Here is a 15,583-nt window from a genome sequence, read left to right as displayed (position 1 = left end):
CTTTAAGGTCCCTTCCAATCCAACCATTCTATGGTTTGATTATCTTTAAGGTCCCTTCCAACCCAACTGTTCTATTGCTCTGTTACAGCTAGGTTCAGCAACTCCTAAGGGCTCCAAATGCAGCTGCAGAACATATGTGTTATGCTCTGCCCTGCCAGGGACCAACACTGGCACAGCGCAGGAAACTCCTCCTGACACATGTAAAGCTTTTTGAAGAGCAAGAGCAGAGCTACAGAGGCTCATGCTGGAACTTAGCTCTGTGAAGCCACAAAGCACACATCCATGAGTGCACACATCGACCTGAGCACCTCATGAGAACATCACAGAGATAAAAGGATCTTCAACTAAGTCACAGTCTGTTTCCCAGTAATAAATCAGCAATCAGTATTGGGTGTAAGAAGATTGTACTTCTGCTCATTTGTATATGGCTTAATATGACTACAGCTATTTTTGATAAAGTGCACCATTTGGGCCCTCTAGGACTAGCCTTTGGGCACAGAGAAGTAACAAGCCTGTATGTTTTCAGAAGCAGGGAAATCCAGGGCAGTGACTACAGTGAAGTTAGTGCTCCATGGAGCAGAAGTAAAGGATGGCTTGGCTTGCACCCTCCTTGCACTGAATGGTTGCAAATGAACGTTGCATTTGCCTGCACCAAGGAAAACCGCTCATCGCCCCATCCATCCCACTGATGGGATGCGATCCCATTTGGGAATGCAGCAAAAGAGAGACCAAAAGAGAGACGGGGGAAGGGATTCTGCCTTCTGCAGCGACAAAGCACAGCACAAAGGGTTGCCAACAGTTTCCTGCAGCACCCACCCCTCTCGCTGGCATCGTCCACCAGGATGATCTCGGCGAGCAGGCGGCGCGGGGAGCGGGCGAGCACGCTGTGCACGGTGCGCAGCAGGGTGCTCCAGGCCTCGTTGTGGAACACGATGACCACACTGGTGTTTGGGAGCTCCTCAGGGTACACTTTGGTCTTGCACCTGCCAAAAAAAAAAAACAACACAGGAGAAAGAAAAAAAAGTGAATCCAGAGATCCCTAGTGAGCTCTACCGACAGGAAGGCCAGAAGGAATCTTCATATGCATGAATTCTTTAGGAGGAGCTCCTCCAGTATCAAATCTCTCTGCTAAGAGCCAGGAAAACAAACGATCCAGGTGCCTGCAGCGAAGCCAGCTTGTCCATACGGTTTCTTTCATAAACATCACCTACTATAACAAAACTCAGTTTAATCTCTTCTTCCAGATCGCTGCCATTAAAAAAGTACGTGAAATCGTGATCACAGCCTTCAAAACGCGAGGTGAGGTTTTAATACAGAACACTGAACATCACTGCATTCTGCAGAACAGACAAAAGGTTCACGAGATAGTCACTGAACACCAGATCTGACTGCAGAAGGTACGGTGTTAACAGAAACCAAACATACACGTGTGTACGAACACATATACAAATACACACACAGAGAGCTAAGTAATGGCCTTCACATCATTTGGATAGAGACCACCATTCAGGTCTGCTGGTCACCATCCCACCTTTCCAACTTCAGCAATCTTTTTACATCTAGACATCGTGATTTAGATTCAGAGTTCACATAGAAAAAGTTCATCACTTGTTATCAGAGTCTGTTGTGATAGAACAAGGGGAAGTGGCTTCAAGCTGAAAGAAGGTAGATTTGGGTTAGATAAAAGGAAAAAGTCTTTTACAGTGAGGGTGGTGAGGCACTGGAACAGGTTGCTCAGAGATGTGGTGGATGCCCCATCCCTAGAGACTTTCAAGGTAAGGCTGGACCAGGACCTGGGCAACCTGACCTAGCTGTGCATTGCAGGGGAGCTGGACTAGGTGACCTTTACAGGTCTCTTCCAATTCTAAGGATTCTATGATTCGGTGATCATCCATGACAACAGAGGTGCCTAAAAGAGCCAAAGCTCAGCAGAACAGTGTGTCCAAAATCAGACATTCTGAACTGATTTAATTCCAAGGCACACTGAATGGGTATATACAAAGCTGGCATAAATTCTGCTTGTCCCACAGTTCACAGCAATCACTTGAATTATATTTACAAGAGACTCAATTTTGAAAACTGGGAGAGAGCTGCTCCATGGGATTGTTTACAGATGTCCAGACACGTGCATTAGCAGCTAAAGGCCAGCACACAAAGAGGCAGGTATCTCCTTTCTTGCAGCTTTTCACTAGCTTTGATCACAGAATCATCCAATCTCCAGAGTTGGAAGGGACCCATAATTTGTCAAGTCCTTCTCTGGCAGCCCTGGCTCCATTCACAGCAACAGACCCTGCTGCTCATCCCCTCCTTAGCATCCCAGACACTTCCAGGCTGGGATTATCCCCTCTGGGGGAGGATTATTCAATTTCCAAATGACTTCATTCTGCTGCTTGGCTATGTGTAGTTTCTCGGGTACATCAAGCGATGAACTGGGATTTGTTGATATCTGGTCCGCTCATCAGAGACTAAATTAAATCTATTCACTTTGCTTAATTTGGGTCATTTGATTTCAGTAGAAAATGTAAATGCATGTACTTTGTCTATATGATGGTATTAAATCCATATTTCAGTAGATTACTGCAGCGCTCAGCCCACCCAGAGGAGCATTTAGTCTGCTCCGGGTGGCAACCTGGGCCCCACACTGATTTCCACCCCACAGCACGCAGTCATCAAATCTGAAAGGTGCTCCCAGAGGAGCAGTTCTACAAGCAACTCAACTTTCTTCAGCTTTCTGGGAGATTCTGGAAACGCCTGCAAAAGTAAAGGGCTGGCTGTGCAAAGGGGAGGCCAAGAGCAAGGCATCACCTAAGCAGCAACTCTGTGAACAAAGATAAAACTGGAGATCGTCTCCGTTTGTGCTTTAGCTATCACTAATGTTTTGGTATGCTTTTTGAGCTCAAGGGATAGCTCATGTTGCATTTTGTTTTATTTCTTACAGAATATTCACAGAAACTTGGAATAGTTTGGGATGGCGAGGACCTTAAAGACCACAGAACCACTGAATGGTTGGGTTGGAAGGGAGCTTAAAGATCACAGAACTATAGAATGGTTGGGCTGGAAGGGGCCTTAACCATCACAGGACCATAGAATGGTTGGGTTGGAAGGGGCCTTAACCATCACAGGACCATAGAATGGTTGGGTTGGAAGGGGCCTTAACCATCACAGGACCATGCAATGGCTGGGCTGGAAGGAGCCCACCCCTGCTGTAGGCTGGCTGCCCCTACAAGCTCAGGCTGCCCACAGCCCCTCTCCTTGGAAAGAAGTGACCTAAGGATCAAATTTTAAATAAGCAGCTGCTCTGGAGCAGACAAACTGCACAGACACAAAGTCATCAGTGCTTGCTAACTGATGAGTGTAACAGAGGTGATTCCTGTACTGGCTGCTGGGATGACCTCAGTCCACAAGCACCGGTCCCATGGTGAGAACATCCATTGCTTGGATTCAATAACTCCATGAGCACGTTGACCTGCTGGCTACCTAACACTTGCAAGCTGCTCACGCATCTCCCATGGAGGCAATGTGCTGCTCCCTGGGTCCTGTGCCAGCACTCAGCTCTGGAAGCTAAACAAGACGTGCCAGTACTGCTACAGCCATGCATCGTGTGTGTAATCTCCATCACAGCACCGTCACCTGGAGGTGTTTGTAACCATACAGAAGATAACATCTTCCCTTCACTGCAACCACTGCACTGACACACACTGCACTTTTTCTGCTTCAGGAACACACAGCTCGCTGAAGGAGAGATAAAGGTAAGCCATGCACTGCATGCTATGCACAGATCCAAGGACTGCCACTCCACCACCCCCAAAACTCCTTACGATGCACACGAGTTGTTAACACACACTGATGCTGGCAAGACTTCCCCAGAAACATGGGTTTTCCTTCTGCACTCATCAGATGTTACTTTATAAATACACATGAAGTAAATACAGCTGTTTAAATGCAGGAAAAACACATTTTCCAAGATCAGTAATATGGAAACAGTGAGACTATTTACCATCCTTCCCGTTGGCTGTGTGCAAATTGCACGAACATGAAGGGCTGTGCTGTGATTTTTCTCTTCCAGAATTATATTGAGGCACTCAGGAAAGAAAATCAAGGCAGAAAATCATGCAGGAAAGCAAAACACTTGGAGGGAAAATGAGAACGTAACCAGTAAGTAGAATTTATTATGCAGTATTTGTGATACGGTGCATTAGGGAACATAAAGAACTGTGTTAAATAGATGTAGTTTATACGAGCTGGGGGATTTTGATGATTATTTAGTCATTACCCACTATTACCTTGCATTACTGAGAATATAAAGATGGAAACGCATAGAAAAGGCTGGATGTTGGTGCAATCCTTTCTAGAAGTTGCACTTTGGAGCTCCACCAGGCTACCTGCAGTCAGCAGTGCTTCGTTTCTACTTAAGTGATTGTGCTCAGAGAATCCTGCTGTCTGAAACACACTTCTCTCCTGTATACTGTATATAAGACCTGTGAGGAAATTTAAACTGCTGTAAGGAAATGCATGGTACGACACTTGAGCAGGAGAAAAGCTCATTGGAGCAGGTGCATAAAAAAAGACTTGGTTTAGGACTAATTTGTCACCTCTCCCTACTGCAAACCCTACCGCTGCCACCTGCCCCATCACTTCAGCACACACCTGTTGGAGCTCTGCTTCAATACATTCACTTGAACTGCACCAGTTCCTGTTTTAAGACTGAAATTAATGCAAATGAAAGGTAAATAGAAAATAATTGAAAAGGAATTTATTTCCCTTAGAGTGCCAGGACTGCAGCCGTGCTGTCTCACTGAATTTTATTGTATCAATAAATCCCAGCGCCAATCAATTTTTATAGCCAGCAGATGAAGGATGTGAAGATGCATGAAAATTGTTTTCTGGTGTTTCATTACAGAGTACAAGCAGGTTTGCACTTGGTAGGAGCAACCCTTCACTCATCCCTCCAGCTATCAGTGTTCATAAAGCTCCAGGTATAGCCCTGAATATCAAATATTCCTCCGGGATTTTCCACCCAAACTCTGCTTTGAGATCTTAAAAATCACTTCCCAAGTTGTTTACTGAATGCTCAAAGTTATTTTCATGTTGAGGAAGGCCACAATTGCACAACACAGCATTATTAAAAGCAAAGAACCCGCAGTCAATACTGCAGATCCGCCATCCTGAGCCTTCCAGCAGACAGCTCAGGGGATTTTCACCTTAACTCCAAGTGAAAGCATCAATACCCCCACAAACCTGAACACAGCAGCCTTAATTCAGGACAAACCTGTAACAGCGCTCACAACTCATCAGATAAGGCTTTCCTGGACAGCTTTTCATCATTAGTTTTGCTCCATTTACAGCGCTGCTTTTTATGACAGCGTTGCTGAATCTTTCCCACTTTACAATACCAGGCTAACCTTAACCTTCCACTACTTTCTGATGTATTCTTCAAAATATTTTAGCAAGTAGTAACTCTGGATCCCCAAATCTCTTGCTCACACGTGCAGTAGAGGAAACAAGACACCACTGCGTCCATCCCAAAATGCCTGGCGGAGCAGACATACCCTGATGCTAACGCTCTCTATAAGGCTCTCCTGGAGCTCTCAGTAACAAAGGGAACTCTTTCTGATGCCATCAGCAATATCAAAGCACAGGAGTCAATGGGGTGGGACAGCAGCCCACAGAGGCATGGCTGAACCTCACACCTGCCCTTAACAGATGGACACAGCCCCACTGCGGCTGGATGCTCGTTGGGATGCAGCTGCAGCTTCTGCCACCTGCCCAAGGCAGAGCCTTTAGTTCTGGTTGCAGTTAGTATGAGATTTATGCTGCTCTAGTCCTACAGCAACCCCTTTTCATGGACAAGCAGTTATTAAGGAAGCATATATAAAGAAGCCAGGACAGCCATCCCCACACAGCCAAGAGGTGGCACAGGGAGCACAGCCCTGCTCTTGGCCACCAGCGAGCACCAAAACCTGGCCAGCAGCCGCAGGCACTTAGCCAAGCCCAGGGTACTTTCCCTTCTCTCCAGCAGCACTTCTGCCCCTTTGGCACAGAGAAGTTTCCCCCATTTCCAGAGGAACAACAGTAAGCCACTTGGATTTAACCCTGCAGTACAAACACAGCCCTGCTGAGCACTCACACTTTCTTCTTCTCCTCCTGCACATGGGTGTTTTGCTGCTGGTGCCTGACCCGGATTGCCTCCCCTTGTGCCTGTGTTCTGTCACACAGAGCAGGCTCTGTTTGGCACACATGTAACGTCCTCATCTCTGCACTGCTCACTCCGTGCCAAGACCACAAATAACTGACTGTCACTGTGATAAAGTAATTGGAGGAGCAGCATTTTCCACTGAGCAATAACAATGCAAAGCCAAACAAAGCAAAGCTCTGGTCTTACATGGCTTTAGGAACAACCCAAAGCCCACCTGTGAGAAGTGCTCCAGCAGCCTGAGCACACCTGGCAGAGCTCAGAGGTCCCCTGCATCCCTCGCCCCCTATCAGAGCTATGGCATCTTTAAATTCAGCAGCAATCCCACACATAAGGACCTCACTGAGGCCAGAGCTGCTTTGGCAGCATTGGGGGCTGTGAGCTCAGCAATTTGGAAGAAGCTGATGGGACTGCAGGGGCTGTAGGCACCTCCTGAGGCACTGCTGCTATCTGACATCAGGAACTCCCTTCCACGTTGTGCAGATTACCCATGGGCACCTTTCCTCCCTGCAGGCTGTCATCCCAGGAAATTCTCCCTCCACATACACAAGGCAAAATAATTCCTTATGTGTCACTCACAAACATTTTCTAGCTGAAAGCGCTGATTAATTTCTCTCTGACCTTCCTTGTTTAGGGACGGTTTAGAATTTCTCTATGCATAACTTTATAAGCACAGTAAAATATTTAAAAACAAGGTAGCTTTTACTGATAGGAAGCTGTAAGCAGGTAAAACCTGAACACACTTCAGTGACCACTTTGAGCTGGAAGAAGAAATAAGGCAACACTTCATGGCATGAGACAAATGGACTAGATGAGACCACCAGAAATCAAAATAATTGGCTCTCCCTTCTCAGGGCTGAACTGGACGCTCCCTGCCCAGGCACAGGGCTGGAGGCACTGAAGGATTTCAGGCAGCGATGGCTGCTCCTTCTGTCCAGAGTCCCTTCCCTGCTCTGAGCACACAGAGCCATACAACAGCCAAGGCTTTGGACTTGAAGAAAGCAGCACAAAACCACAGCTTTGCACTCAAGCCAGAGTTACAATTAAGAAAAAGCTGAAGCTAAGCAAGATGACAGTGAAAGCACTGCTTCTGCTTCTCATGTTTTCTACCAAGTCTTTCTAAGAGGCCTCCCAGACATGCAATGACCACGTCTAGACCACGATCGGACAAACCCACCACCAAGTGACCACCAGACCTGCACTGTAATGAGTGCCAGAGCAGCAGCTGATCACCTTCAGTCCTTCAGAAGTGTGCTAACTGCTTATTATGACTACTGCCTGAAATTTTATAACGGATTCTCTTACCTTCACCTGAAGTGGCATTGCTGGGGTAAGTCCCTTAATATTCCCAGGTATCCATAAGTCGCAGGCAACAAGGCCAGCCAGATCCGAGCATGGCTGTCAAGGATAACCCCCAGAAGGGCTTCTGACAGCATAAACATTACTCATGCAGGTATCTGACAGCTCACAGCCCTGCCCAGTCTGCTGGCTTCTATGCAGCACCTCTGCCACTGTGGTTACTGATAATGGGCACAAATTCTGCGCACCCAGGACTGCTGCTTTTATAAAAGGTTCCCCAGAGCAGAAAAATAAAAGCCTTTTTCTTATGTGAGCTGTATGCATGCTTGGAAGCAGAGACACAGCACAACAGCTGACTTCAACCTAAATTTCCATAATAAGGAAATCTGATACTAAAGGCTTAACAATTTGCAGAATAGCACTGGCAACTTATTCTTTCAGAAAAGACTGAAGATAGATTTCCCTTCAGAGAAAGAGAGAACATGCTTAGAAACAAAATTACACATTTCTACGTTGAATTTGACTGTTCATAATTAGACCTGACGTTGATTAACACCTTCAGGCTGGCCATTACCAGCACAACTCAGGCCACGGGCTGAGATCCCCTGGCACAGTGGGAAGCCAGAGACACAGCCTGAGTGCCATGAGCTCATCAGCACCAGGCAGCAGGGCAAGTCCTGCCAGAAAACTCCCTGGTTCCGAAAGAAAAGTTTGCACTTATAACAAGGCTCAGCCATCCCACATATCTGCAGCACATCTCCAACCCCTGGCAGGTTGTTGCCCCACTGCACCCACTGCAGGTGTTGCTGTTGCATACTAAATGCATTAGCCATAAAACTCATAGAATCATAGGGTTGCAAAGGCCCACGATGCTCATCCAGTCCCAACCCCCTGCTGTGTGCAGGTCGCCAACCAGCAGCCCAGGCTGCCCAGAGCCACATCCAGCCTGGCCTTGAAAAACTGTATTCTTCCCTAAGAGCAAAGCATCGTAAGTAGGCATTTGGAACAGTTTAATCCTCCTTAAAGACAGGACACGTAATGAAAGCATCTCAGAAGAGAAAAACAAAAAGATGCTTTTTTTTTTTTTGAAATCCCCAAATACTTTGTCTTTTCAATGCAGATAGAGTGTGAAAGCTTTTCTCACAAAAGAAACGCACGCAGGCAGATTTATCTCAGCACTACATAGCTCATCTCCCTTACACCAAGCACAGCCATTCACTGATATGAAAACTTTACCTATTTGCTCATTATTCCTTTTCTTTTCAACTATCACTCACAGGGGGAGGACGGAGCTTTTGAAGCTGACCAAGCAGTGCCTTCTTGGCTCCTTCTTCCTGCACAGGGAAGCGCAGGCAACAGGGAGCAAAGCAGCGATAAGCAGTAAAGCTTTCCTGGTGCTTCTGCTGCACAGAGTGCATCTCTGCTGGCAGTAACATTAGGTGCTGTTCTACTGAAAACGAGCATCACCAGATTACAAATGGTCATGCACTGGAGAAGCATCGCTCACGTTGCTTGTGAACTAGGTGTGGTTTTTAAGGAACAATTATGCTATTTACAGACACAAATAAAATGCATGGGAGGGAGGTAGTGTTTATTTGATTTAAAATTTCATAGGGACCTGAAGAATCTAATTGGAAAGAAATCTTAGCAAGATTTCAGCTAAGTGACAACTCTGTTTAAAAAGTAAAAGAAATGGGAAATTTTAGAATATCTGGCAACTTGCCTACATTTAGATCAGCTCACATTTTTCTACATTTGCATTTCTTGCAAGCTGCAGCAATTATAATGCTAGGATACAAAATCATCCTTGGAGCCCTGGGCAGCCTGGTTTGGTATTAAATGTGGAAGTTGGTGGCCCTGCTTGTGGCAGGGGGTTGGAGCTTCATGATCCTTGAGGTCCCTTCCAACCCTGGCCATTCTGTGATTCTGTGACCCTTAAAGTGCTGTGCAAAAACGGGAAACATTTGGGGTTTTTCTGATCTATAGCTCTGCCTTACAGTTCTCCTAAATCTGCCGACGCTCAGGTGCATCAATCCATTGCTGAGCCCACCCTAAGGAACTCTGAGTGCAGGCAGAACCTCACCAGCACTGCAGAGCTGGGAGATGAGAGGAGGGCAGCACAGTCAGTGCCCACCCAGCTGCCAGCACAGGTGCCTGACGACAGATCACTATTCACTGCCTTGCTCACCTGCTCAGAGAGCAGCTGCTGTGTGGAGCCTCTGATTTTTCCATTCCCATCACACTGAAAACACATCAGTGCCTTTAGCAGCTGGGTTTCTGCATATTGCTGCTATCAAGCCTAGTCAAAAGAAGGTATGGTATGGATGTCAGCAATTCAGCAACAGGCATCAGTATTCAGTGCCACAGCCTGTAACTGCACCAAACCACTCTGGTTTAAGTAGCTGTGCAACCAGGCAGGGCAGAACTGCCAAAAATGGGAGTTATGTGGAGAGGTCACCTCCGAGCATCCCTCCAGGAATGGCAGATGCCCAGAAGGTGGGGAGCCAGCAGCAGTCACGTAACAGGCTATCAGAAGTTATCAGATTTAAATGAATAAACAGACTTTAAAGTCTTCAGATTTAAACAAGTGCAAAGTGTTCTGAAAAAGATTCTTTAAAATAGGATTATCCCAGAAAAGCCTACAGGTGGAACCAATAGGAGGTTACACTGTGCAGGACAACTTCTGGCACTGGTAGTGCTGTCTTCCTGTCAGAATTAACACGTCAACTTTTCAATGCCAATAACTTAATTACAAAAAGCTATGAAGTCAACAACGGTGGGAGTTTTTTTAATCACTTTAAAAGCTTAAAGTTTTCCAGGAGAAAAAAAGTAATAACAAAGTAGTGCAGGCAACATGACAAACCAGACAGCATTGCGTTACGTGCCACAGTGCAACATACTGAAAGTTGGAAATTTTCATCAGTTCACAAAATAAACTGCACATCTGTGATGCACTAACTCTTTGCCTCAGCGTGTGTTACAAGAAGCCAAATCTAGAGCTGGTAAGCTCCAGATAAGCAGGCTGCACCCAGAGCCCAGCAACGCACCCGGAGCCAAGGAGGATTTGCCCGCAGCCAGCCCACGATGCACTGCAGCCACAGCCCCATTCACCTGCAGCAGAGCCCCGAGTACCACTCACCCATCCAGCCTCACGTCTGGCAAGCTTCTGTTCAGAGCAATCAGGTCACTGGCCATAAGGTTAAACTGGTTGATTTTAAACAGCTCTTTCATCTTCTCCTGGTCGTCTTTTGGGATGAGCACCGCCTTCCCCATCTCACCGGGTCCTTCCTGGTTTCTGGAAATGACAGCTGCAACACAAGACAGCAAGAGGGCAACTTTGAACACTGGGGTGTCTTTGAGCATTTGCAGCTTTCAGCTGGAATCACAGTGACAGTGCATGAATCCTCCTGAGAGACTCACATAAGGATTAAAACCCAGCACCAGGTTCTCAGGGAGATCCTGCAAGCACAAGGTCTGGGCAACATTTGTACAGCTGCTGAAAGTATTTGAAGAGCACATGAATTAAATCACTCTGACCTATTTCTTTTGCTGTTAATTTATTCCCAACTGAATGGCACATGCCATTATAAACCTGTCCTTTAAAAAACAAACACCCCTTCAACCCTGCAAAAGGCAGTCATCCTCAGAAACACAGTCTAGACACACTTGCTAGAAGAATATCAGAAATTTACCCAGGAGGTTTCTGCCTGCAGTTTAGTGTATGCTTCACTGAGCAGCAAACACCTTCCCAGTGATATATTTCTATGACTTGCTCTGCTCAGAAGCACTGCTGGATGCTGCACCCACAGCGCACTGCTTTCACTACGACTGTGCGTGAAGCTGCATTTCCAGTTGCACGCTGTCCACACAACTCAATTCCCCTTGGAGTGTTTCATAAGGGATATTAATGCAATGCATAATGCAGACATAAAGTACTCGGAACTAACGGTTGGTAATTAAACTCTGTTCTGCCATCACTTTTTGGAGAGTCTGCACACTGGAATTTGAAGAGATGGTCCTTCAAGCTGCAAATTCTGGCTATGGAAGCAAATTCTGCCTCTTTTTGGCTGGAGAAGGCTGAGGGCTGCATCCTTCCCCTGGCAGTTCTGCAGGAGCAGCTCCCTGCTTCCCAAGGGCCCGTGCTCAATGAGAGCCCAGCAGGGAGCAAGCAGCCATGCTGAGACACTGCTGAGGCAGTAAGACAGCAGGAAATGGGCTCGTTTCGGGATGCTGACGTACTCTGGGTTTGGCTGAAAGTATCTTAGTGACAGTTTTCTTCCGTAGAAATCAGAAGCTTTCCATTAAAGCAAACAGACATGAGAAAAAAATCTGTCGGTGTATTATTAGAACAGTCATCATTATAACTGGAAGTTTGCTGCCTCTCCGAGCAAACCATCTAACAGAACCGTATCTCTTGAAATTGTGTGGGGTACCATCCAAACACCACAAGGATGCTGTGCTGCAGCAGGATGCTGTGCTGTGCTGCTGCAGGAATCACTGCCAGCTCAGCAATACATGGGCAGTGCCCCATAACACTGCCTCACACTCATCTCAGCTGAAAACTTACAGTGACTCTTCCTGAAGGCAGCGGTTATTTATACACCCTGCAGTAAAACTGAGTTTTCAGTAAGAGATTCCATGCGCTTCTGCTGCTTGCTAAGGTTCATCGAGACAAAGCTCAGGACAGCAGCAGCTCTGTGAAGCTTTACAACAAAACTAATTGGGAATTTCCTGATCAGCCTTCCCACTCTCACGGCTTTACTCAAAGCAAAGTGATACCTGACTACATTTCAATCAGACTACATGCAACGCTGCGACCAAGAAATACGTTTAATTTTGCTAATTGCAGCAACATCAGCTTGTCAAGCCTGCAGAGAAGACACACATGGGTTGCAGGTTATGTCACCCAAGCTTTCAAAAGGCACAAAGTCACAACAGTGCTGCAAGGAAGGCTACAGTGCCATGGAATGGGAATACTAACATCAAAGAGGAAAACAGTGATGCCTTCATTAGAAGCTTCTTTTTTACCTTGAGAAAGGTGAGTCACTCCTCATCAGCCTCTTCCTGCTGCTGCTGTGTTTGTGCAGCATCATGCTAAGCCATGTTTTACAAGGAGGCTGTGGATGCCCCATCCCTGCAGGCATTCAAGGCCAGGCTGGATGTGGCTCTGGGCAGCCTGGGCTGCTGGTTGGTGACCTGCACACAGCAGGGGGTTGGGACTGGATGAGCACTGTGGGGCTTTGCAACCCAGGCCATTCTGTGATTCTATGATCTTCAATGATAAATACAGAGAAGGATGGCTGAATGTATGTGCTGCCACGTTAACCCACTGACTGCTGCCAGGTAAGTGCACTCCTCATACCTTTCTTTCTGCAAAGACTGCAACAAGCTCTGTCCTTCAACACCAACAACTCAATTCTGTCAAAACCTTGCAAAAGCAGAGATCTGTCCTCCTCCTCCTCTCTGGAAATCACGATGGTTAATAAACGTGGAGTCTTCTTGCTACTGTCTACACACAGGATGGAAGGAAATGACACAAACAGATGGATGCAGATCTCAGAAGGTCACCAAAGCTTCCCCCCCCCACACAGAGTTAACTGGACTTAAGACACTCACAGCACAAATTTAGTATCTACCTTGATGGATATTTTACAGCCTTCCAAGAAATCCAAGCAATGCAGTAAGTGGATTATACTCTTGCCTTGACCCAGCTGAGGAAACAGAATTTTCACGAGCTAAAGACATAAAAACTGGAGAACTGGGGCTCCTTAGGAATACTGTCACACCCATGGTTTCAACAAGGAGCTGTATACACTGACCACCATTCCAGAAGGCATCCACACGTGTCTCACCATGCTTTAGCTAATTCTGTTTAAAGGCTGCAAGCGAGGAGCAGTGATTCAGCACTTCTGTTTGTTAACTCACTGAAGCAGATTTCAGAGGTTGTGCTTTTTAATAAAAAGTGCTTTTTAAAAAAAAGTGTCCATCAGAAATAGCTTCGCTTCTGAGCACAAGAATTAACTCTCATCTCCTCAGTGACCATCTTGGTGCATGCAGGCATAATGGAACTGACACGAAGCATGCCCACAAAGAATAAAAATGCTATTTATCCAGCATTCTGCCTGCAGACATTTGTCATCATCTGTCAGAGGAAACAGGCCTGCTTTGGAAATGAACACAGCCTCCTCACAAGGGCTTACCAGAAGCACTGAGGTCTTTGGTGGAGTACAGAATTCGAAGCACAAAATTCAAGATAAGAAAAGGAAAAATAAAGCTGACCTCAATAGATTTGAAAGCATTTAATTTATTTAAGGATTCAGTAAGGACTCTGCACATGGACTGCTGCTGTGTTGACACACAGGGGATATAAGGACTCATCACCCATGCATTCTCTCCAAAGGTTTCTTTGCCTTGCACATACCTTGGCTTAAGCCCCTGTACCTCCACAGCAGTGCTTTGGAACGATGTTGTTTTGCAGATGGAGAGGCAGTAGGGTCCCTGTACGCCCATCCCTATCCCGTCTCCCTTTCCCAGCACAGCCCTGGGCAGCCCTATCTGGTGGGGCACATCGAGGGCTGTGGGGGCTCTGAGGTCCCTTCCAACCCAAACTATTCCGTCATCCCGTCATTCTTCATATATTATTGATCAGTTGAAATCACTAAGGAGAAAGCTGGAAATAGCACTGATGCCCAGCACAGCTATGATACAGCCTTCATGCTCCCCAACAGCAGCAGTCAGAAGGCTTCAAAACAGGCAGAGTGCTGCAGGGAGGGACTTCGGCCCAAATCTCCATTCTGCAGCTGCCAGAAATGTGCGGTGTGAATAGAAAACCTCCCAGCTTTCTAAGAAATCAATGGAATGCTGGCATTGTAGTTTGGAAAGTTAAAAATAACTAGGTGAGGATAAAATCAATCTTCGGATAGCGATAGGGAAGAAAGTAGCTTAAGGGCTGTAAGCCATGAGCAGCTGCCGTCTGCCCAATTTGCTGTGCTCACAGACATCTCCGAAACACAATGGCTAGAAGATAAGATGTGAATGGCTCACTGGTAAGAACACCCCAGTAAACGACAGTGTCTCTCTACTCATGCTGAGGATGTTGAGAGAACATGACTTATGTTCATTTTTCAGAGCAGAAAGGCTGAGGTTGGCAGGGACCATCTGGTCCTAGCCTGCTCCACTGAGTAGGGCCACTCAGATCCAGGTGCCAAGGACCACATCCATGTAGCTGCTAGAGATGCCCAAGGGAGACAGTTTTGAGTAGAACTGCAATTGGAAGAATTAATAAATAAATAAAACATAAATAAAACCAGTGGTAACTTAAATGTGATCTGAGAGAGGCAGAGCTGCCTGCCCTGCTGCCTCTGCCAGCAAAGGCCCTTCCCAAGCAGTCCTGCATTATGCAGTTCCTCATCATATCTTACCAGAAGGCATGAAATCAATCCCCCAGAATCCTGAACAAGTAATTCTTTCTTCATTGCACCTCCACAGTGGCTCTAACACTCAATATTATTCTGCTGGTTTATGCCCAAGTAATTTGTTATAAACTCCATACAGAATCCAATAAACTAAAGGCTCAATTTGCAGTCCTTTGCCATTTGGATGATATATCTTTTGCTGCTCAGAACTGTGCTCAGACTCATCTTAATCCGGAACATAAAGAATTCTAACTTTAATTATACAGTAGTAACAAATCCCACAAAGTTGTCATAAACATCATTATATAGGTCATTTGCTTTACGATGTCTTCTAAGACAAGAGCTCCACAAATTTGAAAAAAAAAAAAGTTGCATTTGAATAATAATAATAGAAGCATCAGAATTCATTGCAATTTCTGCCATAAATATCTTTTATAGCATTTCCACACGTGCTGTCCAGAGACACAGCAGACCACACTGCTCCTGCCAGCCCCACACGAGCAGTGCAAACAAAGCGTACATCAGATTTAAGCAGCACTAGGAAGGACATGAGCTCTGCTTATAGCTGGTTGCTGCCTTAAGAGAGCTGATGGAAGGCACTGATGCTCCTCACGAGTTCCTAAGGAACCTGCACACACGTTGCAATCTCGTAAAGCTAAAGGTCTCCACCATTACT

General features: G+C 46.1%; 1 protein-coding gene across 2 annotated transcripts in view; it reads right to left on the bottom strand.

Moving 5' to 3' along the window:
* Positions 1–15,583, bottom strand: part of GALNT13 (polypeptide N-acetylgalactosaminyltransferase 13) — an 83,236-nt gene that overhangs the window by 40,865 nt on the left and 26,788 nt on the right. For both annotated transcript variants that reach the window (XM_085227996.1, XM_085227995.1), the window contains 2 exons: positions 10,632–10,800; positions 817–983 (listed from right to left, as the gene is read on the bottom strand). In XM_085227996.1, coding sequence (XP_085084122.1) covers positions 817–983; positions 10,632–10,800 — 336 coding nt within the window. The remainder of the gene's footprint in view (positions 1–816; positions 984–10,631; positions 10,801–15,583) is intronic.

The sequence above is a fragment of the Meleagris gallopavo genome, chromosome 7 (genome assembly GCF_905368555.1).
Source record: "Meleagris gallopavo chromosome 7, MGAL_WU_HG_1.1, whole genome shotgun sequence".
Classification (NCBI taxonomy): Eukaryota; Metazoa; Chordata; class Aves; order Galliformes; family Phasianidae; genus Meleagris; species Meleagris gallopavo.
Note: the sequence above shows the minus strand (reverse complement) of the source record. Positions and strands in the feature narration are given on the sequence as shown.